Below are 23,591 nucleotides of genomic sequence, written 5' to 3'. Positions count from 1 at the left end.
CCCCCCCCACAAGAATGGCTGTTTTTTCTGTGGGGGGGGGGGGGGGGGTTTTTATTGATACTTTTATTCTTATTGCAATATCTTCCATGGTGGGGCCATTCTGATTTGATTAGTAAATACCAGCCTTAGCAAACATCTACAAACTAAAAACACCACAGAGATGTTACACATCAGCTAGTGAAGCCTTACTGCAGTCCAGGAGCAGCAGGTAAGTATTATTATCCTTCTCATGGCAGTGAAGCTGTGATTTGCAGTTTATAAAAGTAAACAGACAAACAAATACAGGGTTCCTTTTAGAGCTGGCATTAGAACTAAGTTTTTAGTCCCCAAACTGTGTTCCAGCTGTTGCTATGGTCGACCAACTAGTAGGTAGCAGGTCTCTGTTTTGAACTTCATTGTGAAGGCTAAACTGTTTTACTTCAGTTTGAAATACTGGGAAACAAATCACATTAATATAGGGATTTCTCATCAGGCAATTGATATCGCACTGAAAGTTTCAATCCTATCAGTTTATGAGGACAACCCAGACCAAACACAAAGGTGCTGTGCAAGTGTCAGGATCTGAAAAGCTGCTCAGCAAATAAATCAGGCTGAGTTTTTCTAAGTAAACAAACATGGGGCTATGTTTCATTCCTAACTGTATTTATTGGGAAATTTAGGGGTTTATAATGTAGGTTGAAAAGATAAAAATGCTGTGTACTGTTAATTCCAGCTTCTGATTTTAAGTAGGGCTACAGCAGTGATGTTTAGTCTTACATGATTTCTAACAACATCATCTAACAAGCTGATTGTAGAATATGACTCTTCAGTGGATTCTCGAGATTTGCTGAATTCAGTGACAAGGTCTTTTGGGTTTTGTTTGATTTGGGTTTTTTTGTTGTTTTTTTTAAAGCCCTGTTTTAAAAAGCTCTGGTTATGCTGTCTTTTGGATTACTCACCATGAGGATTAATTCCTATTTGGTATCACTTCAAATACAGTTTTCTTGTTTAAGCTCCCTGATTTTTTTCTTCCATCTGTAACTTTCTCTTGTTTCAAACATGTCCAGGTTTTTCCATATGGGGACACTCCAGAAAGCTAAGTCAGTGAAACCTATAAAGCTAATGTCTGTGAATTAAAGTATGTTAAATCCCTGTGTATATGTTCTCATTTCGAAGTAGGGTGGCCTTCAATTCCAGTTGCATAATCCTCAGTGGGGGTGTTCATCACATTGTGCAGTTCAAGGTTGTTGGTTAACTTGAAAGTGCAGGACAGGTTTCTGAGCAAGATGCTGGAAAACATATGTAAAAGGATTGACCCTTCTGTCTTCTCAGGGTGAGAATTACAACTTACAGTACAGTATTTCCAGCAGTTGGCTCCTCAGATTGTACTTGGAAAGCACAGCACCCGCATGCTAGAGGCCACGTTTCTGAAGTCCTCTTTTTCTTCTGCAGTGGTTTTCAGCCCTCTCTGATTTATTGCCACCTGTATGATGATTTTAAGGTTCCTTACAACAGTGTGCTTTCTTCCTTGGATTTTGTGGATGCCAGGGAGCTGGGCTAAAAGCATGCTTTATTAGTATAGCAGAGCATGATGCTAGGGGCATGGTGTAAATGATACCAGTATAACTAGGTTTATTTTACAGTATCCATCAGAGATATTCTTGTTTCTCAGAAAATAATCTTCCTTTCTCTTTTTCTTCTTCATTTATACCTGCCTGGATCTGGAGGATGAGAGCCCCTTTTAGCATTCACTCAAGCAGCCACCATATAAGAAAACCACACACGACAGGTTTATTATGGACGGGTTTATCACTGAGCAGTGCAACTGTCCCATGCTTTCTGTCACCCCCCTGCCTAACGGTGCATGTTTTTCCCCGTGTGTTGTTTCCCACCCTGTGCTTGTCACCAGCCAGAGGACACTTCTGCAAAGACATGCATGGAAGGTTGGCAAAGGAACTGCAGAACCAAAGCCATTAAGATACAGCTCTCCCACTACTGAAGAAAGAGCTGCTTCTGAAGGCAAAAAACTGAGACCTGTGCCTCTTTAGGTTATTTGAACTTTTTGTATGTTGGCATTGGATATAAAAAGATAACACTTTTTTATTGTACTTGCACTCTATTGAGCCCTAGGCCCAGAAAAAGGAATACAGAGTCCAAGCAGTGCAGTCACAGAGAAGCAAACAAAAGTGCAGCCAAGCTCCATTTACAGATGTGGAGGAACTCCAGGGCACAGGCAAGGCAGCTGTATGTGCTGGGCAATGACAGCAGAGGGATTTCTTGCCAGGGAGCTGGCACACTGCTTGGCACTGCTTAGAGTGAGGAATGGATTCCAGTATTCATTGATAGACTGATGGTCACTGCTTATGTTGAGTTCTATTGGCAGGAACACTGCCCATACCGTTTGTTTCTCTCCTAAACAGCCTGAATTATGTACAGATGTCTTCATGGTGACATTTTCAGCCATTTATTTCCTCTTAGGGCCTAACCCAAAGCCTGCTGGTGTAACTGAAAGTTTCCGTTCATCACATTGTGCAGTTCAAGGTTGTTGGTTAACTTGAAAGTGCAGGACAGGTTTCTGAGCAAGATGCTGGAAAACATATGTAAAAGGATTGACCCTTCTGTCTTCTCAGGGTGAGAATTACAACTTACAGTACAGTATTTCCAGCAGTTGGCTCCTCAGATTGTACTTGGAAAGCACAGCACCCGCATGCTAGAGGCCACGTTTCTGAAGTCCTCTTTTTCTTCTGCAGTGGTTTTCAGCCCTCTCTGATTTATTGCCACCTGTATGATGATTTTAAGGTTCCTTACAACAGTGTGCTTTCTTCCTTGGATTTTGTGGATGCCAGGGAGCTGGGCTAAAAGCATGCTTTATTAGTATAGCAGAGCATGATGCTAGGGGCATGGTGTAAATGATACCAGTATAACTAGGTTTATTTTACAGTATCCATCAGAGATATTCTTGTTTCTCAGAAAATAATCTTCCTTTCTCTTTTTCTTCTTCATTTATACCTGCCTGGATCTGGAGGATGAGAGCCCCTTTTAGCATTCACTCAAGCAGCCACCATATAAGAAAACCACACACGACAGGTTTATTATGGACGGGTTTATCACTGAGCAGTGCAACTGTCCCATGCTTTCTGTCACCCCCCTGCCTAACGGTGCATGTTTTTCCCCGTGTGTTGTTTCCCACCCTGTGCTTGTCACCAGCCAGAGGACACTTCTGCAAAGACATGCATGGAAGGTTGGCAAAGGAACTGCAGAACCAAAGCCATTAAGATACAGCTCTCCCACTACTGAAGAAAGAGCTGCTTCTGAAGGCAAAAAACTGAGACCTGTGCCTCTTTAGGTTATTTGAACTTTTTGTATGTTGGCATTGGATATAAAAAGATAACACTTTTTTATTGTACTTGCACTCTATTGAGCCCTAGGCCCAGAAAAAGGAATACAGAGTCCAAGCAGTGCAGTCACAGAGAAGCAAACAAAAGTGCAGCCAAGCTCCATTTACAGATGTGGAGGAACTCCAGGGCACAGGCAAGGCAGCTGTATGTGCTGGGCAATGACAGCAGAGGGATTTCTTGCCAGGGAGCTGGCACACTGCTTGGCACTGCTTAGAGTGAGGAATGGATTCCAGTATTCATTGATAGACTGATGGTCACTGCTTATGTTGAGTTCTATTGGCAGGAACACTGCCCATACCGTTTGTTTCTCTCCTAAACAGCCTGAATTATGTACAGATGTCTTCATGGTGACATTTTCAGCCATTTATTTCCTCTTAGGGCCTAACCCAAAGCCTGCTGGTGTAACTGAAAGTTTCCTTCTAACTTCTGCTGTGTCTCCATAATGTCTTCAAGAGTCCTCATGTCTTCTTGTCTGTCCTTGTCTATAAATGGGATTATTTATTATTATTATTATTATCTGGATCTCAAAACTTGGGCAGTATTGGCATGAATGCTTCAGAAAGTGGATTTGGAAAGGAGGCCAACTTTTGGTCTTAGGTACATGCCACGAAGCCCTGTAGACACTCAGAGCAGAATCTAAAATGTCTCTTGGTGAAGAAGTTGACCTTTTCTATTAAATGTGCTGTCAAATTCCATCATGTCATTACTGCAACTGAACAGGAGGTTTAGAAAAATAAACCATTGCAAATAGTTGCCTGTGTTTTAAGGGATAATACTGGGTAACTGACCCTGCACAAGAATTAGCAAATCACACAGGGAGTTTTCCCTAAGAAACAAACCTCTTACAGTGGGTTACTGTAAAGCAGGTATGAAAAAAGACAAATATGGGAGCTTTTAAAATTTTGTTAGTATCTTAAAAGTGTAAAATTATTTTATTGTGATTGAAATTAAAGTTTATTTCAAATAAAAAAAAAAATCTTGTACTCCATGACAGGAAAATAAGGTCATCTGGCAGTTATATACAAAGTATAAAGGGGGGCAGACATACATGCCTTCTGTGGCAGGATTCTCAGTTTTTAGAGTAGATTTATTTTATGACTTTTCCAACATTTTCCAGTGTTAGATGTGTAAGGGTCTGTATTTAATACAAATAGCCATCAGCTTTTCCTTTGAGGTGACTTTTCAGTGGGATTGATGCACTGAGTCAATCCATACCCCATGATTACAAGACTGGGGCTTTGTTTCTCCTTTTTGAACACTTGTTATACTTAACAGTAGGGGAACAAGGGAAAACAATATCTGCAGAGGATGTTTAGTAATTTGAAGTATCTCAGAAAGTAAATTTCGTTTCTACAAGATACTGAACTGTTTCTGCACTTCCTGACTGTCTTCATCCAACTAATGACAGTCTGAAAGATCCAGCGCTTGGGAGCAGCTGTAGAAATACCCATTTTAGAATGTGTTTGGACTATATCTGCCTGTAAAGAAAAATAATTGTTTACTTAAAGACTGAGAAGTAGAAAATGTAGGTGCTACATCAATGTTTCTGTCCCCATAAAATGAAAAAGGAGTTTAGTTCAGGGCTTGTTGTTTTGGTTTTTTTTTAATTATTCCCACAGTAAGCATCTAATTAATCTCTTCCTTTCTTAAATAAACCAATGATACACAGTAGCATTTGAGTATGTTATGGTCTAGGTTTCCTTTACATTATGTGAGGTTTAAAGAGCAGAAAATATCAAAACTGACAAAAAAATGTCTCTATCTTGGGAACTAATATTTAACCTGTCATGGTTTTTCATAATGCCTGTAAAGTGTTACATTTGTTTGCAGACAAGACTGTGCTTTCTTGATCTGTTTAAATTAGTCAGGCATCTCATTTTTCTTCAGACCTAAATGGAGTTTTAGATAAAATTGCAAGAATGTGCTTTTACAAAGTAATTTTTTTAAAGAAACTTTGGTATTCTGGAATATATGTATTTATTTACCAGTATGTGCAACGACAAATTTTTTGTATTTTCACATATTTACCTTGCGTTTGTCATAGAGCTTCTGGTGTTTGTCAGTACAGACACTGTGCAGAAATATTAAACTTAATTTGTTTGAAACAACTATGTGTTTCCTTACCCAGGGTCAGAAATACCTTGATAATTACCTACACAGAGTATGGAGGTTATTTAACATAAGGAGTTTCTAGTGCTATTTAAACTGGTTTTGTTTTTTTTACCTTTAACACTAATAATATTAATATAATTAGGGCCACAAAGATCATCAGAGGGGCTAGAGCACCTCTTTTATGAAGACAGGCTGAGAGAGTTGGGGCTTTTCAGCCTGGAGAAGAGAAGGCCATGGGAAACCTTATAGTGGCCTTCCAGAGGTGTGGACAGGGGGTGTTCCTGCAGCAGAATGAACGCAGCCCTTTAACAGCTGGCTTTGGTGCTAACACCTTCTCTCCATAAAATGCTGCAGGCAGGAACACTGCCTGTTCACTCCCAGGTGTTGTAGAGGCACAATGGGGATTCCCAGTGAAGAAAACACTAGCCCTGCTCATAGAGAGCGCAAACTACTGAAGTGTTTAAAAGAGAAAGAGTCCAGGATGTCTTGAAACAAAACCAAAATAAATGGTGCCTTACAAAATTATTCAAAAAGAAACACACTCCTAACAAAACAGTCCTGGAGCCAGATATTGATATACCAGGTTCACTCCTAGCTTCTAGGAGGATCTGTTCCATGACCTTCCTAGGCAGAGAGGTGAGGTTGACAGGTATCTTTCACTAGACCAGGTTGCTCAAAGCCCCAGCCAGTCTGACCTTCAACACTTCCAGGGATGAGACATCCACAACTTCCCTGTGCCAGTGTCTCAACACCCTCATGACCAGAGGCAGTTCCCTCAGCCTGCCTTTGTATGCTGTGTGGGCCAGTCCCCACCATCTCAAAGATCCCAGGCTAGGCCCAACGCCCCCCCTCCACATCTGTGTCTTTCCTGGAATAAGAAGACCAGGAGGGGACACAGGAGTCCAGATGCAGCCACCAAAGTACCAAAAAAAGAGAGAAGGAAAGAATTCTTGTTATCTCCTTGGTTTATTGATGTGTGGGGTTTTTTTTTAAATAGGGGAGAGGGATGGGAGATGGAAAAAATGGGCCCACACCATCTGTGGCAATCAACACAGCAACTGCTGATGCCAGGAGATGGAACAGATGAGTCTGCAGGGCAGCCAGGCTGGGCTTCCCAGCTCACAGCAGGTGTGGCAGGTGGGCCAGGTGCTCCTGTGACACTGGGCACTCCTTTCCTGCCCATGCCCAACAGTGGCTGAGAGGAGGCAAAGCACCCAGACATCCAGGCAGTGGGAGAGGGAGGGGCAGCCAGCCTGCAGGACGTCTCCCAGCTCTCCTAGAAGAACTGTTGATTGGAAAAGACTGTGTGGACTCTTCTTCCGTGTTCCCTGGTCCTGCCCCTGGAGCATGGGTAGGTGCCACCTCCTCTGCACAGAGCCTCAAAGGACAGGGGAGAAGGACTGGTGTCCTTTGGGCTGCTGTGCTGGGCCCACCCACGGTGTCTGTTGGAAGACACCAAGGGAGGTCCTGGGGGTGGCAGGTTTCTTTTCCTTCTGAGGTTCACTCTCACTCTTTTCTCTGCTTTGAAGGACAAACCTTCTCAATGATATTTTTTTGTTTGTTTTAATCCCCAGGGATATTTTTAGTGTTCTCTAACACTAAGTATGGTCCAACTCCTGCACGCACTTGGGACTTTCACCAGGACATTTCACCTCAGCCAATGGCAAAGGCAAAGAACGACTTCTAACTCTTCAGTCTTTCTCACACTCTTCCTGGAACACAGATTAGATGACTGGTCCCACAGCGTGGAAAAAGTTGGGAAATGGGCTATGGGTTGGGGTAGCTTATGCATTTTGTGGAATGTAGTGACAACAGTTTCTCAGGCTTACAGCAGCAATGACACAAGTGAAAAAGAGTCACATGTGTGACTATGATCTGTTCTGCTCTCCAGTTACCATTCAGGTAAGGGAAAGAGGGCTGACTTTCTCCTCCAGCTTCCTGGTAATCTCATAAATATATATGGATTTGAATAACTCTCATAACTTGTAGCACACAAACACATTGTTGAGAAAGTCAGAAGAGACATTTGGTTAACTCTGGGATGACAAAGGGCAAAACCAAGAACTGTTTCTTCAGAATGAGAAAGAATCCCAAATACCTGAACTGCATAATCTGCTCCAAGACACCAGTCCAAAAAGCAAGGACAAAGCACTGTTGGCAATGTAAGGTATGACCAGACTGCATGAAAGAGGACATTCACCTCCAGTTCAGGTAGATGATGTGACTGGTTGTTACCACAGGGATGAAACTGGTACAAGTTGATGAACATTGGGAACAAAACCCACATAAATGACAGTTTATGACCTCCACATCCACCATCTAGGTAACATCCACGTTTGTCTCTATTACTCCAGTCCTTTTGTGTTGCGCTTTCTCAGAGTGCCTGTTTCATCTGAATCACCGGCTCTTTGCTTTTTCAGTGCTGGATTTTCATTTTCTGACTCCACAGACAGGTCCTCTTGGGTTGACTCTTCTGCTTCACTGCAGCTGTCAGAGCAGAACCCAGCATTCTCCGCTATGACAGCAGGATCATCATCCTCATAACAACAGCAGCACTCCTCAAGGTGTTGGCTGGGATGAAGGTCCCTCTCCTCTTCACAGATACCAGTTATCTCATCAGTTTTCTGCATTAGATCATCTCCCCTTTCCATAGTGAGATCAGCTAGCAGGGTTTCCTTGCACAGGTGCTCCTCATCTTCCATGCCCTCCATTCTTTCTGCCAGTTCTTCTGCAGAGGGCTGGCTCAGGTCAGGGTAATCTACGAGGATTGTGTCCTGTTTGCGCTTGAAGCAATCAGAATGATCATAGACAGGATAGGTCTCTTCTGGATAACCTTAAGAATAAAGTAATATGCAGATTGAAATGTTACATTAAAAAAGTAATGCAGATTTTAGTGATGGATGCACAAGTTTCATAGAACAGTTGATTTTAGCACTGCCCGTGTAAGTGTCACCTATTTAGTGCCATGTAAACATGACAGTATTAAATCTATGGCAAGAATGTGCAAAACAGGACTTCCTGGGAGATTATGAGAAAAGTCCACTTATTTTTACAGAGCTAGGATATCAACCATTTCTTTCAGGAATCAGTATCTGAGCTTTGCTGAAAGTTATGGAAGCTAAGAGGTGAAAATTGAGTGTCTGAGGTCTTTAAATAGACCCATTTTTTTGTTTCTCTCTACAGATTGATTCATGTTTTGAAGACTTCTGCTATAAACAGCATTATTTATAAAGTTGAAAAAAACAAGATATGTCAATGACTTTTTGCATTTCATTTTAGAAAATGCATCACTAATGTTAGAAAACAGCTTGAGGCCACTGTTCATGCTTTATGTTTTGGATCATTTTTGAAAGCTTCTTAAAGAGCAAGGAATTAAGTCTGCATTTAAAATTATGATAGTGAGCAGCTCAACTAGGATATCTTGAAAACACATTTATGTAACTAGTAAACACCAAGGAATGGAAAGAACATTAAAATAGAGACATTTTTAAAGACATCCTTCCTGGAAATGACTTATATACAACATTAGAGCAAACAAAGAATGACTAATTAAAAGTAAAAACTGTGAGTAATGCAAAACATTCATTCTGATTTCCAAGAGTTTTATTATTTTGTATGAAACCTAGCCCAGGAAAGAAAGGGAAAGATATAAACCTCCAGCAGCCAAGACCCAGCAGCAGATGGAGGATATGTGAAAATTCATATGCCACTTTTGGCAGCAGATATTGTACTGTTTACACTAAAGGAAATGCTGGATGCCTCAAAAATCTATATTATTTCTATTATGGTTGGGAAAACAAATGACCTCTTGCAAAGTTTTGAACACTGACCTCTGAAAAGGATGGTTAAAGTTAACAAAAAAATTTTTAAGTATCTGGGACTATAACTAATCCTTATTCAATTTTTCTCATCGGGTAATGGTAAGAAAGGCTCTTACCTTCCCAATCCTCCATGTAAGGAGCTTCTTCTGCTTCTTTTTCAGGAGAGGTGCCATCTATGAATTTTCCTTCTTTCATAACTCTAGTAATTTCTCGGAGTTGCTGAAGTAACCTTTTTTCCTGGTCTGTTGTAACATTTTGAGTCCTGCTAGAAAATATTAGACACGAGAATTCAGTCCACTATTATTACAAACTGTTAACAGAGTTTGAACCCAACTGTTTGGTCCACCCCAGCAACACAGTATCAAGAAATCTGGCCGCAGTATGATCACTGTTCAACATCTGCTTGTGGTCTGCACTTCAGCTCAGTATAAAGGTTTATCCATTTATCCAAAAGGCCTGCAAACTTAAAACAAGTGAAGGAAGGAGGCACAGCCAATGTCAGAGCAAGATGAAAGTAACACACAAGCAAGAGTTAAAATAGAAAAGACACTACAGAATTTCCTAACCTTTAAAAGAGTGTTACGTGAGAATTAGAGGGCCATGCCTTGTTTGAAGCATTATAAGCAAATTTAATTCAGAACCCATGCTACATTTAAAACAACTTGTGGGGCTCAAGACTCTAATTGTCCCCAATTATGACCATTAAAAGTAATACATTTGCAAGATCTCACTAAGAAATGTCTGTTGGACAGATCATCACATTATTATACACAGTCAGCAATGCTGCCTGGTGGGGGGCAGGGGAGAAGCAGGAAGGAAGATTTAAAAATTAAAAGAAGGCATTACATTTAACTTGTCTTTAGAATCAGAGGGAGAGCAGGAGAGGCATGAGATATTTATCAGATTAAAAGTAAACTATAATTTTGGCTGGTTCTACACTGCTGATTCTAGTAATTACTGCACAGGTAACACAATTACTTACTGTTGTAACAAAATGCTTCCAACAGATCAGATCATGAAGTCATTTCATGTTATTTTCTCTGAGAAAAAAAATAGTCTCCTAAAAATATTATGGACAAAAAAGAAACATTTGGAGGGTGGCGATCGGAGCTCTGCTAAGTAGTTCAGTAGGTCAGAATAAGGAAGACACTGCCTGCACTTGGGGGTGAAAAGAGTTCTGACTGTTGTGCTTGTTTCATCTTGAGTTTCAAGTTGCTCTTGAGCAAGTGTTTGATCTCTGTGTAAGTGCCAGTTCAAGCCTCTCAGGGGATTGAGGCCCTACTCTTTTCACTCTCACTGTGTGTTAGGCAGCATGTATCCCCCCTAGTTACTCAGTGGCCTTCCACCTGTGCAGAATGCTGAACTGGTGGTACTGGTTTCATCAGCAGCTACCCAGATTACACTGTTTGACTGAGACCGCAAAGCTGAACAGCAGTTTGAAAAGCCGGTACGGTCCCCGTGCTGCCCAGAGGTTGCAGAGTCCCCTCACGTTGCAGTGGCAGGTTGTTCCATGGAACAAGCAAAGCTGTGAGAGCATAACCCAAAGCCAGGGTTATGCAGATGTAGAGTTTAAGATGGAAATTCATAGACATAAAAAAAGGCATGGTTTCATCACCTATCAGTCTTTGACAGAAACTGTAATAGGACTGCCAGACTAATCATCCTTTGATAGACTAAAGTGTATGTAATTTTAATATCTGTCACCTGGTTAGAGACAGAGAGGCTTGTATATTTAACACACTAGGGAGACAGGCTAGCTCAGATAACAGGATGAATTCATGCACCTGTATCACTGTGGCATTTCATAGAGGAAAACCACTCATATGCTAGGTACTTGCATGAGAAAGCACTACTGTCCTATTTCGACACAAGGTCTCTGAGTATTTCAGAGTATTACTCCTCCAGGTACCTTGCTTAAAAGACCAATTGCTCCAGAGAGAGATAGAAACCAAAGTCTGTGCACTATTTCTACTTCATTTAAGGCCTCTAGGAAGACCTGTTGTAGAAGGTTGAAAATGTATGTATAAGACTTCTGCCCACAGGAGATTTACCAGGGTATAATGCACTTATTAAAAGGACAAGAGATGCAAAAGTTTTAGAGTGCAAGAAAAGGTCATTATTTGTGCTCTCTGTGTTTGTAGCTCCAATACAGCTATTGCTTTTCATACTGGAAATGCTTATGCTTTGTAGAGTCCCAAAGTACTCAGTAACATGTAAAGGTTTCTTATTTTTACACTGGCCAGAACATGTCCTAAAGAGCTGCAGTGAAAAATCCATAATCTAATATGGTATCTCAGACATGTCAGCTGCTAATTTTTTGCTTTATGTTCTTAAAATAATCACTATTACAATCCATATATAGCCCCCAAAAAAGTACAACTCTCTCTTCCTCTTCCATATCAAATTTGCTTTGTTTGTGGTAAAAAGGTAAGTTTTTCCAGTTGACTTCCTGACCTTTAAAACAGGTAATGGAGCTGCATTATTTCCACCTCTTACCTAATTACCAGAAACAGATTTATTTTTTAATAAGAGAGTATTATACAATGCTCCCATTGAGAAGGTTTGATTACTAAGACTTCACCTGGCAGGCTGGGGGTCTCTTTGACATATCTAGCATAATAGGTCATGGTCTCACTTGGGGTCTTTCAGCATTAGTTTAAATTTTGTATCAGTTACTTCTTTATCTGACTTTTCTGTTGTAAGGATTTCTGTTTAACTGCATATTAATAAATAGAGCTCAAGTAATTTTTGCCCTCTTCCTTCTTCCTTTTTATTTAAATCTATCAACATTCAGATTGAATAAGCCTAGCACTGTACTCTCTGCTCTGATTACACTTTATAACCATACATTTTATTTTAAGACATTCATCCAGTATTACTGAACTTACCACAGTGTAGATTAAGACAGCTTCAGAGTCTGTGGGTATTTGAAAAACAGCCATTTACTCCATCTAGAAGTGCTTTCCCCCCCATCTTTAAAGAGGCTACATACAGAATTCTTTATTAGATTATGATTCTGATTTCCCCTAAGGTCTTTAGATCCATCGATATAAATAGTTTTGTTGAACAAAGAAGGGAAGTTCTGTTAAATAAAGGCTCTGAGCCAGTAACATAGAGCAAAACAAATATTGGATCAGACCCTAAACCCATTTTCTCAGTTAAAAAAAAATAAAAAAAATCTATCCTGAGAGGCAGCACAATATCTGGGCAGCTCATAAGCCTATTTCTGGCAGCTTAAAGATCCTCGTAGAGCATTGCATTAGCTCTCCAAAGCAGAGATGAGTAATAGTCAAAACAGTATCCTTCTGTTTCACTAACAGCCTGTTGGAAGATCAGGCTATTTGCTGGTTTGCATACCTTGGAGGATGAGCTGACTGACATGACAGAGCCCCTTCCTGTTCCCTTTTTTGAGGGATCCTAATGAAAGAGTGAAAAATAAACATCATCCTGACTTTCAGGAATGGAGAAGCAATTGACATTAGTGTTTTCCCATTTCCTTTCCTAGAGTTCTGTTTAACAGACAGTGCATGGAATTATGTCCTCCCACTTTCTTTTTATTAAAGCTCAATAACATGATATACAAGAGCATCTGCTCTAAGCATCATTCTGAGCACACAGTCTGTGAAATTCCTACTGCTCTTGTCACAGGCTGTGCACTCAGATTTGTCATGCTCTATTCCTAATGGTTCACAGCCATAAGGAATAATCTCTTGCTGAACTTGACCTACATTATTGTCTCCCCTTCACATCTCTTAGGGGTTCTCCCTGGAACTCAGGCTAAAATGGGCAAGTCTGGCACCTCCCTTTGCTGAGATGAGTGCAGCTGCACCAGGCACATGGTGCAAAGGGAGCAAATCTACATGCTCCAAGAGAATGTGGCTTGAAGTATAAATGAAGATACAAGTTTAGCATAGAATAGTTCCTACAGAATGGGTTAAAACAAACATTGACTTATTCAGACAAAGTTAATGTGCAGTACAACCTGAACAGCTACCTTTTTTGCTTGCAAACGTCACCTACGTCATTCATGGTATTTATAGTTTCAAACACTGCAATTATGCATTATCCTGTTGATGTGTTGTTACACTCCTTATTAAAAAAATATATATATAAATTTTTAAATCCTGATTTTACAACTCATTTTTTTTCTTCTATATTTAGAAACAAAGGCATGGATGTACTGGTTACAGGGCAGAGCTAAGTTATGTAATCAGATTATTAAAGAATTCTGCCCTAAAATAAATATTTTATGGATATTCCAACAGGCATTTACATAAATTATGACAAAATAATCCACAGCACTAAAAATAACATAAAACAAATGGGTCTCTTAGGAATCATTAAGGTTATCACTTTGGTCACATTATTCAGTGTGTTTTACATACTTTAAACTCAGACACTTCATTTTCTGTTTATACATACCTGTCATTATCTTCCAAATAATACATTATACAAAGGGGGAGGGCAGAGATAATTGCTTTTCTGTTTAAGGAAAGTGAATTTGGAAAAAATTATTTATTTTAAACACAGATGCTGGAAAAAAATGCAGAACAAAAAGTGTCATATTTAAAACAAAATTTCTACAATTTGAAGCAGTAATAAAAATGCTATTTTAATATAGCCAATGTTAGAAAGTTTAATTTCTAATCAGAGAAAAATCCCTCCTTAAAATTCTGCAATTGGAAACGCACCTGTCACAGTTAGGTCCTACTCTGTTGATTAATTTTTCCATAGCTTCTTCTGTCTCTCTCAGTTTTTCCTGGAGTTGGGTGAGCTCATAGTCAGCTGTAAAACAAACAAAATCCCAAGATATGTCAGTAGGAGTTTTGAAAACATATCCCTGTCCCATTATCACAGGTAACATATGTGGTACTGAACCAAACTGTCTGTGAGAAAACTAAAACATGCAGCTAAAAGAGCTCTACCTCCTTTTCCTGGTCTATGAACATGAAGACTATTGTGCCAATGGCATCAGGACACACAGAAAACATTTCAATAGCTCCCACATTACTTCCCAATAAGCAAAGTGAGCCACTATACATGCCCTGGAGCTTTAAGTGAGGGAAAAGAAAATATCTAAGGAAATACCTAAGGAAACCTACATAGTTTGCTGTCTACTGCAGAATTGACAGTTCTCGTGGAATTCCCCTGTTGAGTCCTTATGAACAGAGACAAAAGGTTACATGAGTATGTTCTAATGAGTTTAAGGTTTGAGAAACCACATCTTTATCAAAGACAATAAAGTTCGTGGGCTTGAGGGCATCAAACTCTGCACAGGTGTGCCAGGACAAGCAGTGAGCACTAATGGTCTGCCAGGCTCATTGGGCTGCAAAACAGCCACATGGTGTCTGCCTGGGGAGCAAAACACTGTATTCCCACAGCTGCACTTTAAAAAAAAAAAAAAGTTCATAGTACAATAGTAGACACACATATACATTCAGGAACACCCATACTGGCTTCAATTTTGCTGAAAGGGTTACATTATAGATGCAACATCATGGACATCAGCAAAAATGCTTAAGCTCCTTCTTTGGCTTTTGTAGCTCAAAGTCCTATAGCTGAGAGTTCCCTGTTCCCCACTGCACAACAAAAGGAAAGCAGCCTGGGTTAGTTAACTGCTGCTCCAGGAACACCCGTTTAAGCAGCACAAAGGCACAATGGAAATTCAACATAGTAGGAAAGGAGAGTAATCCATAAACATCCTGCTTTTGGAAAGATCTCTATTCTACAGAAAATGTCTTACTTAATGTATCACCAATGTCATTATTTTGTATGCCTGAGACTAAAAATAGGAAAAGGGAAACTGGCAAAGAGAAAGGAAGCTACTCCCTCTAAATCACTATGTAAGTAGTGGCTCAGTTTTCAGGCTCTTAGTTCAGTGACTTGTCCCTTGCTCTGCTACAGCTTGCCATGAACACTTTAGGAATACAAATTAAGAGCTCTAGAAAAAGGCAGAATAATTTTCATCACTAGTTCTTTGGGCTGTAATGATGGTAAACATTTAACTTACTGTAAAGTTAGTTTATCTTACCAAGCATTAGAGAAGAATATACAATTACTGTTGCTAATAAATTGCACAAAATTGCCAGGCACAATGCAGTACAAAGGCACTGAAAATACAATCTATAGCACTGAGTACATTAGTGTTCCTAAAATATGCATTAATGTCAAGATAATTACAGCTGTGTTAAGAGAATTACCTTACTGCTAGCACTTTCTATAAAGCCCTAAGTACTTTTCCTATTACAAGTTAGCCAGCTAAACACAGCATATTTAAATACTGTTACGGTAACCACTCACTGAATCTTCAATAGTAAGCTTATTATTTATCTAATAAATGTCTACAAATACTGGCATCTATCCCACTGATGTGTAAGTAAAATCACCATAACATTTCAGAATACTCTTTGCTTTCTTTATTGCACTCATCAAAACTTTGAGCACTGCAAAAAGGGAGAGGAAAAAGTAGGGAAGTGCTTAGTGATGGCTAAGAATTAACAAATTTAAAAAAAAATGAAGCTAGCTTTTAATAATATCTATATATACTATTACTAGAATATTAGGGATTATAAAATAATTATAGATGAACATCCTATTATCCATTTTTAATCATCAGCTACATAGCTTTTCAGCAAATCCATACAGTTAACTCAGTGAACCTCATCAAAAGCCATTGCTTCCAGAGGGGCTTGGGATCCGGCTGCTATTGCAGAGTCTCATTAGCTGAATGAGATTAGAAAGTGACAGTGCAGTAATTCACTTTAACTCTTGCTCATTCCAACACAGAAGCTTCTGGCTTGTTCTTTATGGGCAGGGAAATTCAGCTTTGCAGTGTGCCCAGAACTTGAAGAACTTAGATGGACCATACCTCTACAGAGTCAACAGCTACACAGCTACAGCTCCAAAGTCATACTCACTGATTTTCCTCTTCATGTTTCCAGGTGCAGCAGCAGGGCTTTTCCGCTCTCCAGCAGGAGTTTTTCCCTTAGATGCCAGCTGATGAGTAAAAAAACAGATGACCCTTCTATGAGTTACAGCAATAATAATATAAAAGTCCCAAAGGCAAATGAAAAAAGAGACAGAAAACTAAAATATGCCAGAAAGTAACCACACAAAAGCCTGCCCAGCAGCAAAGCCAGACAACCACAAAAAATGCCTGGAAGATCTTGCCAGCTGAAAACTCCTGAAAGACACTTGAAACAAATTATATTTTTAAGCATAGTGAAAGCATAACTCATCAAAAATGACTTTTTAATTTTAGAATGTTTATCTGTTCCAGCATGATCATATAATTATGCTGCACCTAGCAGGGAAAAAACTCAGGTGCATTGGGCAATTACTGTGAAATAAAGGCCAGGTTCTGAAGGATTTATATGTGACCCACTTGTTCCTCTTGCAACACTTTCTGCCATTATTTATCACCAACTTTGTACCTGTCACAAGGATACTGGCTGGCTCTATACAGAAGCTGCAGGCTACCTCTTTCATCTTCTCTGTGTTTGATCAGTTCACCCTATTCACCTCATTCTTGGCTCTGTCTATCCAGAGCAGGCTCAAGTGTTTGGACACTGCTCAGTCTGGATTCAGCCTCCACTCAAAGGAAAAAACATTTCCACAAGTTCACTTCTCCCTCCTCCCACACAGCTCACTATCATCACCTACATGCAAGTCACATCTGTGTAACAAAAAGCTATGAGAAATTCAAATCAAGTGTGAAATACTTCAAGAGAATTTGGGCTGTGCTTTTTTAAACTAGCTTTCAACCAGTTACTCAGCTGGGGTAGTTCCAGCATGGTCAATTACAAACCTTACAAACTCCCATCTCCAACAACGTGGTGCTTTAGTTCCAGAAGGTATGCAAGAATTATTCTCCTTTTCTCCCACTTTAAATGCATAACACAAAACATGACATATACAATATGTATTCACACAGAATAGAAAAAAATCCTATAATACTATCTGGATGTTATAATTTAATCTTGCATTTTTATACACATACACATTATCCTGGGGGAAAATACTGTAAAAAACTTAAAACATGACATATACAATATGTATTCACACATAATAGAAAAATATCCTATAATACTATCTGGATGTTATAAATTAATCTTGCATTTTTATACACATATCCTGGGGGAAAATACTGTAAAAAACTGTAAGACCTCAGAGGCAAATTCAGGATCAGAGCAAACCATCCCTGCATTCATAGCTGCAGTTTTTGCAATAGCAAAAACCACACCAATCTTTGATTTCTGTTGAAAGATACACCAGTCTTTCAACCACCAGACCAGCATAAGCACTTTTTTTGAGCAAGTCTGAAGTGGAAGAACCAGATACAGAAATGGGACTATCATTTCTGGTTTGAGGGGTTTTTTTTAATTGTTACTTTCCTGACTTTATAATTTATGTTGGTCTTACCTTAAATAAAATGTACAGGATATATAAGAAGATGCCAAATCCATATATTGGGATAATCTGCCCCACAAGACCTCTTCCAGTTCCACCAGTGCTTCCACCACCACCTCCACCTGCCTTGGCTTTGGCAACTGCTTCAGCAAGGTGAGACCTTGGAAAATGAGGCGCAGCTCGGCTGTCAGGAGTGGCCTGGTAATGCATCCTCAGTGGAAAGCGACCAAGCTTCCCTGCAAAAAACCCCACACAATTATTATTTTCCTTCTATTAATTTTCACCTTTTTACATGCAACCTAAAACTTCAGCCAGTGCAGCTGACCTATTTTCTCCACTTTTAAATGCACCACCACTGACAAAAAGGGTAACCTGTTGGACTGTAAATACTAAGTCTGTAAATGCAATTCTCCGTCCCTTACTATATGCAGTACTAGGAGTTAGGTGTGCACAATTATTCTCTTGATTTTAAAAGGAGAAAAAATTGACAGAACAATTAACATGACATGGATTTTGATAGCTATATACTTGAGAAAACCCCTATGAATCAGCATCCTTAGCAGGATGAAAACCCAAACTCTTACTTCTTGTTCTCTGCTCAAAAAGCCCCAACAAGTATTGGTTTTCTGCTGTGAGCCTGATCTTTCAATATTATGTAGAGGTGTGTTAAAGCAAAACCTGCTCCTCATCTAGCACTCTGGTACATGACTGCACTGTTTGCCCAGAGTTGATTTTTGGTTATTGCCATAAGAAGTAATATTTAAACTGATTTTCCTAAATGCATAATGAAAGATAAAGTGGTGGTACCTGAAAATGTTATCCTTAAAAATGTGTTGGGTAAAGCAATATAAGAGAGGAGATTGAATATAGCTTGAAACACATGATCTTCAGCATTTTAGAGGGAAAAAAATTATTTCTAGCCTTAAGAGAGGCAGAGAGAATTTAAAACGAGAAATAGAAGTGAGGTGAAATGGATGCACAGATGCTAGGATGACTGCAGAGAGCTTGAAATGGTGCTGTGGATTATTTTGTTCAACTGAAGAGCACTGAAACCTCAAGAAATGTAAGCTCATGGATTTTTTATTTTTATTTTTTCTGTCATAAATTCAACAACTTTGCTATGAAATTCACTATTCTACTCCTGCAGGTACTCAACATCCTGCTTTCTATCTCTATATCCAGCCTGGACTTGCCCCTGCACTCCTTTCCACTGTTTGGAACTGAACTGAATTACTGGGCTACTCAGCCATCGATCCTGGTGTTGGGAGGCGTTGGATGGAAGCACCAGTGATGGGAACTACCAGGATGAGCTACAGCCCATCCCCTGGCCCTGGCTGCAAAAATTCCCTTCCCTGCTATATGTGGCAGAAAATCCATACAGGCTGGGCACTGGGCACTTGCACTGGGACAGGCTGCATGCACTTCCATAAAGAAACTGAAAACCAGGTTTGAAATAGCACTGAAAATAACTATACTTCTGTAAGTTCCCAGCTACAAATATTTTTAAGAGAAACAAAACAAGACAAAATTAGATTAAATTAACATTTGCTCCTGCTAGGAAACACCATAGTAGGCAGCTAAATTCCTGAGCACAGAAAATTACAGTGAGTATGTACTAGGAAGTAATAAATAGTTCTATTACTAAAAGTTCTACTAATAAACCCACATTTTTCTTTAAGGTGATGGCATATGTTCTTTGAGTGAAATTGTCCAGGTACACTGACTTTGACTAAAACCTGGTCCCAGATTAGCTCAGGCTGAACTTTAATTTCTGTGAATTATTCAAAGTCTGTGATGGAAAGCATAGCATCTTATTTACAACAGAGTCCCATTGCTTGTAGCAGTAGGTCAGTGTGGAAACAACTGTGATGTCATGTAGAAAGCCTGAGGGTAGATAAACCTATGAAAGCATCTTATATTAATGCAAATATTCTTTATTATAAAAAAGAGACGGAGAATTCAGAAAATAATTGACAAAGGTGAAACTGTATTTAAAGGGAATATTTTTCTAATTTACCCACAGGGCCTCATTTGTGCTTTAAAAAATTCAATTAAAGATAACCAGGTCAGAGGGACAAACACTAGTAATTTCATTATAAAAATAATTTAAGGGGGAATTTCATGGCTTCTAGTTCTAAATCTTCCCTGTTGATTTTGAAACTCTCATAATGATTGCCTTACATTATTTTCCACAGCTTTTTATTGTGAAGAACCCATGCAAATTATGGAGGAAATCGACAGAACAGGCAACTTAAAAGCACCACATGCCAAAAGCTATCAAATACACAGTACATAAATGGAAATGTGTAGCAATTTGGATGCTACCATCAATTAAGCAACATACCTCATGCTTTTAAAAACAAGCTATCACACCAGTAGGTGATGTGACTGGATTCCACATTTCCAGGGATGAAACAAACCCCTTTCAAATGGAGACACCAGAATACTCCCTATCAATAAAATCCTGTGATACTTCTACTCGAGTACAGAAGGGCGTGTGTTAGGTCCTTCTCTGCTGCACGACTGAGTTGCCAGTGTTGATGGTGAGTTCTTCAACTTGGATGTTTTCCATGCTGTGGGAAGAGCACTAACCTCCATTTAGCTTTGAAGGGCACCACGATGCTGCTCTGCTTTTGAAACATTTCCTAACTCCCCTGCAACAGCCTGAGAGCTTCATGCAGACCTATTGCTACATATGGTAACTCCACCCAATACACCCTACCTGGCTTTGCAATCTTTTTACCTAAGGTTTACCCAACATTTTAATAATTTGTTGGTTTAATGCTTCAAATCATCTTGGCAAATCAGCTATAGGAAACCATGTTTTGTCTAATTCTGCCCCTTTGGTAGCTTTAAATCCAAAAATTAAATTATGCCTGTGCTAATGTTTGTGTTGTTTAAGAGACTGGAGGTTTCTGAATGTAGATAAAGTCCTTAATAGTAGTATCACATTAGAATTACTGCGAGTTTATTAATCTTTTAACAATATTCACACTCAACTGAAAAAAGCCAGTTCTTCTCCAAAGAGTATTTATAGCACACCTAATAAAACAGCCAAACAGCTGATAACATTCAGACCATCCAAGTATCTTTTTCTTAGAAAGCTCTTATATGGTCTACCTAATGGGGTTCAGGAATTGCTACCAAGCCCAACTTGACTATTTATAAAATTATTTAGGCTGAAGTTACTGTACAAATCAGCAGCTCTTTTTCTAGATAATATGTCTTTCTGCACCATTTGTAAAATGCTGGGATGCATACACACACCTATGATAAAAAAATAAAGTTTTATATACAGTACATATAGGCTGTTGCAACATTAATTCTGCAATCCATTCATCAGGATTTATAGTACATTACTTCATTTATAAAAGGTGCATGTTCTTCAGACCTCAGGAAGCACAGGAGGATTAGAGATGGGATATGATCGTCTGAAAAGCATGTGTGACTGTCAAAGCTGACAGCAAAGCAAAGGTTGCTGTTATCATTGCTCCTTAGGACAGCACCCACAGTTCTGCTCATGCTCTGCAGTAGCTCTTCTACCTTTTTACTTTGTTTCAATCCCCAAACCACGGTTACACTACAATGGTTTGGAAGCTTAATAAAAAGGGTGTTTTTTTCCCAAGTGAAACATTTAGTGTTCCTTACTGTGGATGCACACCTAACCAAACAAAAAACACAAAGAACAAACCAGCTGGACATTTTGCCAAAGCTTTATCTGAAAAAAAACATGTGACAGTAGGATACAGAACTACCCTCCTGCCTCAGCAATGCAAGTTTCAGTCTTCAAACTGTACTCGACTCTCACGTTTATGGATGCTTAGGTGCCATTCACATTTTCCTGGTAAAACATTAATTGTAGTGAATAAAAAAGAAAAGCAATGCTTTTTCAGACAGGCACACATACATTTTTTCTCCCCTGCTTTGTTGGACTTGATATTTACAGAAGACATGAGCTCTAAGCAAAGCTTTTGCCAAGTAGGATATGCAAGACCTCCCCTCTCTGGTAGATGCCAATAAACAGGCATTCATTCTGTAGTCTTTGTCTCAAGAAGACATGTGAATCAATCTTTAGCCCCTCTCCACAGCATATTTTCATAAAACATTTATTTTTCTCTCTCTGTCCAATGAGATAAATTGGCCAAAGGATTCTAAAGCTGCAAATGGGAACACACAGAAAGACACATGGCCTCCATGATAAAGTAACTTGATCCTCTCAAGACTGAAAATGTCCTCCTAGGTTTTCTTGCATGTTTACTATAACAGCTTAGAATAATCTATACACAGACTGTTTCCTTCACATTTAATCTCTTTTACAGCACTATATAATTTCTGCTGCTATTCTTTAACACCTTCTAATTTCACCAACATCTCTACCCACAGAAAACCCAAGTAATTAATCCTTTTTATAACACTACAAATTCACATTTGGTTAATTGTTGAGGTCACTCTCTATTTCAGTATTATATACTACCCATGTTGTAGATTTTTTACATGAGCAGTCATTTATATTTTTCCATTTTAAGTATATTTATAAATACTTCATATTCTGTCAGACAGTGTAACATCAAGATTAACTGGATGACCAGTATGCATTCACTTAGTTCTTGCTCTTCTACTGATATTTACAAAATTGCTCCAGCTGTGTTCCCCACAACTTTAGAAATCTACTAAAAATGGCTAGAAGCAATGACAGTTTTGAAATCCTTAATTTAAACCACCACACAGGTGTTTTAACAGACACAGACAAATGCTTCAGCATTTTTTATTAAATATTGCAGGTTGAGGTTAAAAAGGAAAACACAAAAACTACCCAAAATGGAAACATCTTAATTTTCCTAAGTAAGGACATCTGCAGGCATCTGATGCCTGCACTGTACAAATGCAAGCCAGCCAGAGGCATTACCTGAACAGTCATGTATTTTTCTTGGAAAGCTGATGCCACTTCATAGTTCATAAGAATGCAGGCAATGTACACCTATTGCCACAGTGCTGTAAGGTTTTTCCTAAAATACCAACTTAGAGAGTAGTTTTACAAAATGCATGGCACATATTTACGAATACTAGACTTAAAAGTACTTTTAAACTGCTCGTAGTTTTTCTCCTCTTTCCAAAAGATTAAAAAAAAATACAATCTAACACCTGCCACGAAGTAAACTAGGAATGTGAAACATTCACATAAGTTCTTTAAATAAGTTCTTTCATATACATGAAACTATTACTGTGAAAAAGAACCACCTTCCTGGCATAAAGGTAATAACTTCTATAGTACTATGCTCACCTTTTTCCTAAAAAAAGACCTCTGAAAATGGAAAGCATCATTGCCATGCTTAAAGCCTGTTTCTATTAAAAAGCCTTTTGGTAACATTAAGTTCTAACAAATGGTAGTAAACTTTTAGAATGTTTTATTCAGAGGCGTTTTGCCCCCAAGATTACAATAAGCACTTTATTAACTCCAAGAATATAATCATTATTTCAAGTCCCTGAAGCTTCCATGAGATAACTGCAGTTATCACTTCACTGAAGAGGACTAGTGACAGAGCTATGAATGGAACTGCTCAATCAAGATTTATTTTTCCAATAAAAAAAATAACTTCAGGTGAAATAAAGCTTGGTCTACAGAGCAGCTGTAATGAAATTCTTGCTATCAAATTGTAAATATGGACTATAAATTCTCATCTGAAACAGATCAGCTGAGGTGAGCTATTACATCTCAGCCAAAGTCAGGTGTTGGTGCAGCAGAGGAGCACACCAAGCACTCGCTCTGCACCAGGCACACATTAACTTGCCCTGTACTCTGATCTCCTGCAGGATAATGGAAAGAGTATTTATGTCACCTATTTTAAGCATTTAACTGTGGTTATGATTCGAC

General features: G+C 39.1%; 1 protein-coding gene across 1 annotated transcript; it reads right to left on the bottom strand.

Moving 5' to 3' along the window:
* Positions 1 to 7,834: 7,834 nt before the first annotated feature.
* On the bottom strand, positions 7,835 to 17,947 carry RIC3 (RIC3 acetylcholine receptor chaperone). The gene is made up of 5 exons (XM_009994257.1): positions 17,732 to 17,947; positions 16,228 to 16,306; positions 14,002 to 14,095; positions 9,427 to 9,572; positions 7,835 to 8,322 (listed from the first exon to the last, which is right to left on the bottom strand). The coding sequence occupies exons 1-5, from the start codon at positions 17,927 to 17,929 to the stop codon at positions 7,835 to 7,837; spliced, it is 1,005 nt and encodes a 334-aa protein (XP_009992559.1). The 5' UTR covers positions 17,930 to 17,947.
* Between the last annotated feature and the right edge of the window lie 5,644 nt (positions 17,948 to 23,591).

The sequence above is a fragment of the Chaetura pelagica genome, unplaced genomic scaffold, assembly GCF_000747805.2.
Source record: "Chaetura pelagica isolate M959 unplaced genomic scaffold, ChaPel_1.0 scaffold153, whole genome shotgun sequence".
Classification (NCBI taxonomy): Eukaryota; Metazoa; Chordata; class Aves; order Apodiformes; family Apodidae; genus Chaetura; species Chaetura pelagica.
This window is presented reverse-complemented; position numbering and strand designations above follow the sequence as displayed.

Coding starts and splice junctions, on each gene's coding strand:
- RIC3 (XM_009994257.1), bottom strand. CDS start 17,929: ATGCATTACCAGGCCACTCCTGACAGCCGAGCTGCGCCTCATTTTCCA. Junction 16,307..17,731: donor TCCTGTACATTTTATTTAAG/GTAAGACCAACA, acceptor TTTACTCATCAG/CTGGCATCTAAGGGAAAAAC. Junction 9,573..14,001: donor GTAGGACCTAACTGTGACAG/GTGCGTTTCCAA, acceptor ATTTTCTAGCAG/GACTCAAAATGTTACAACAG.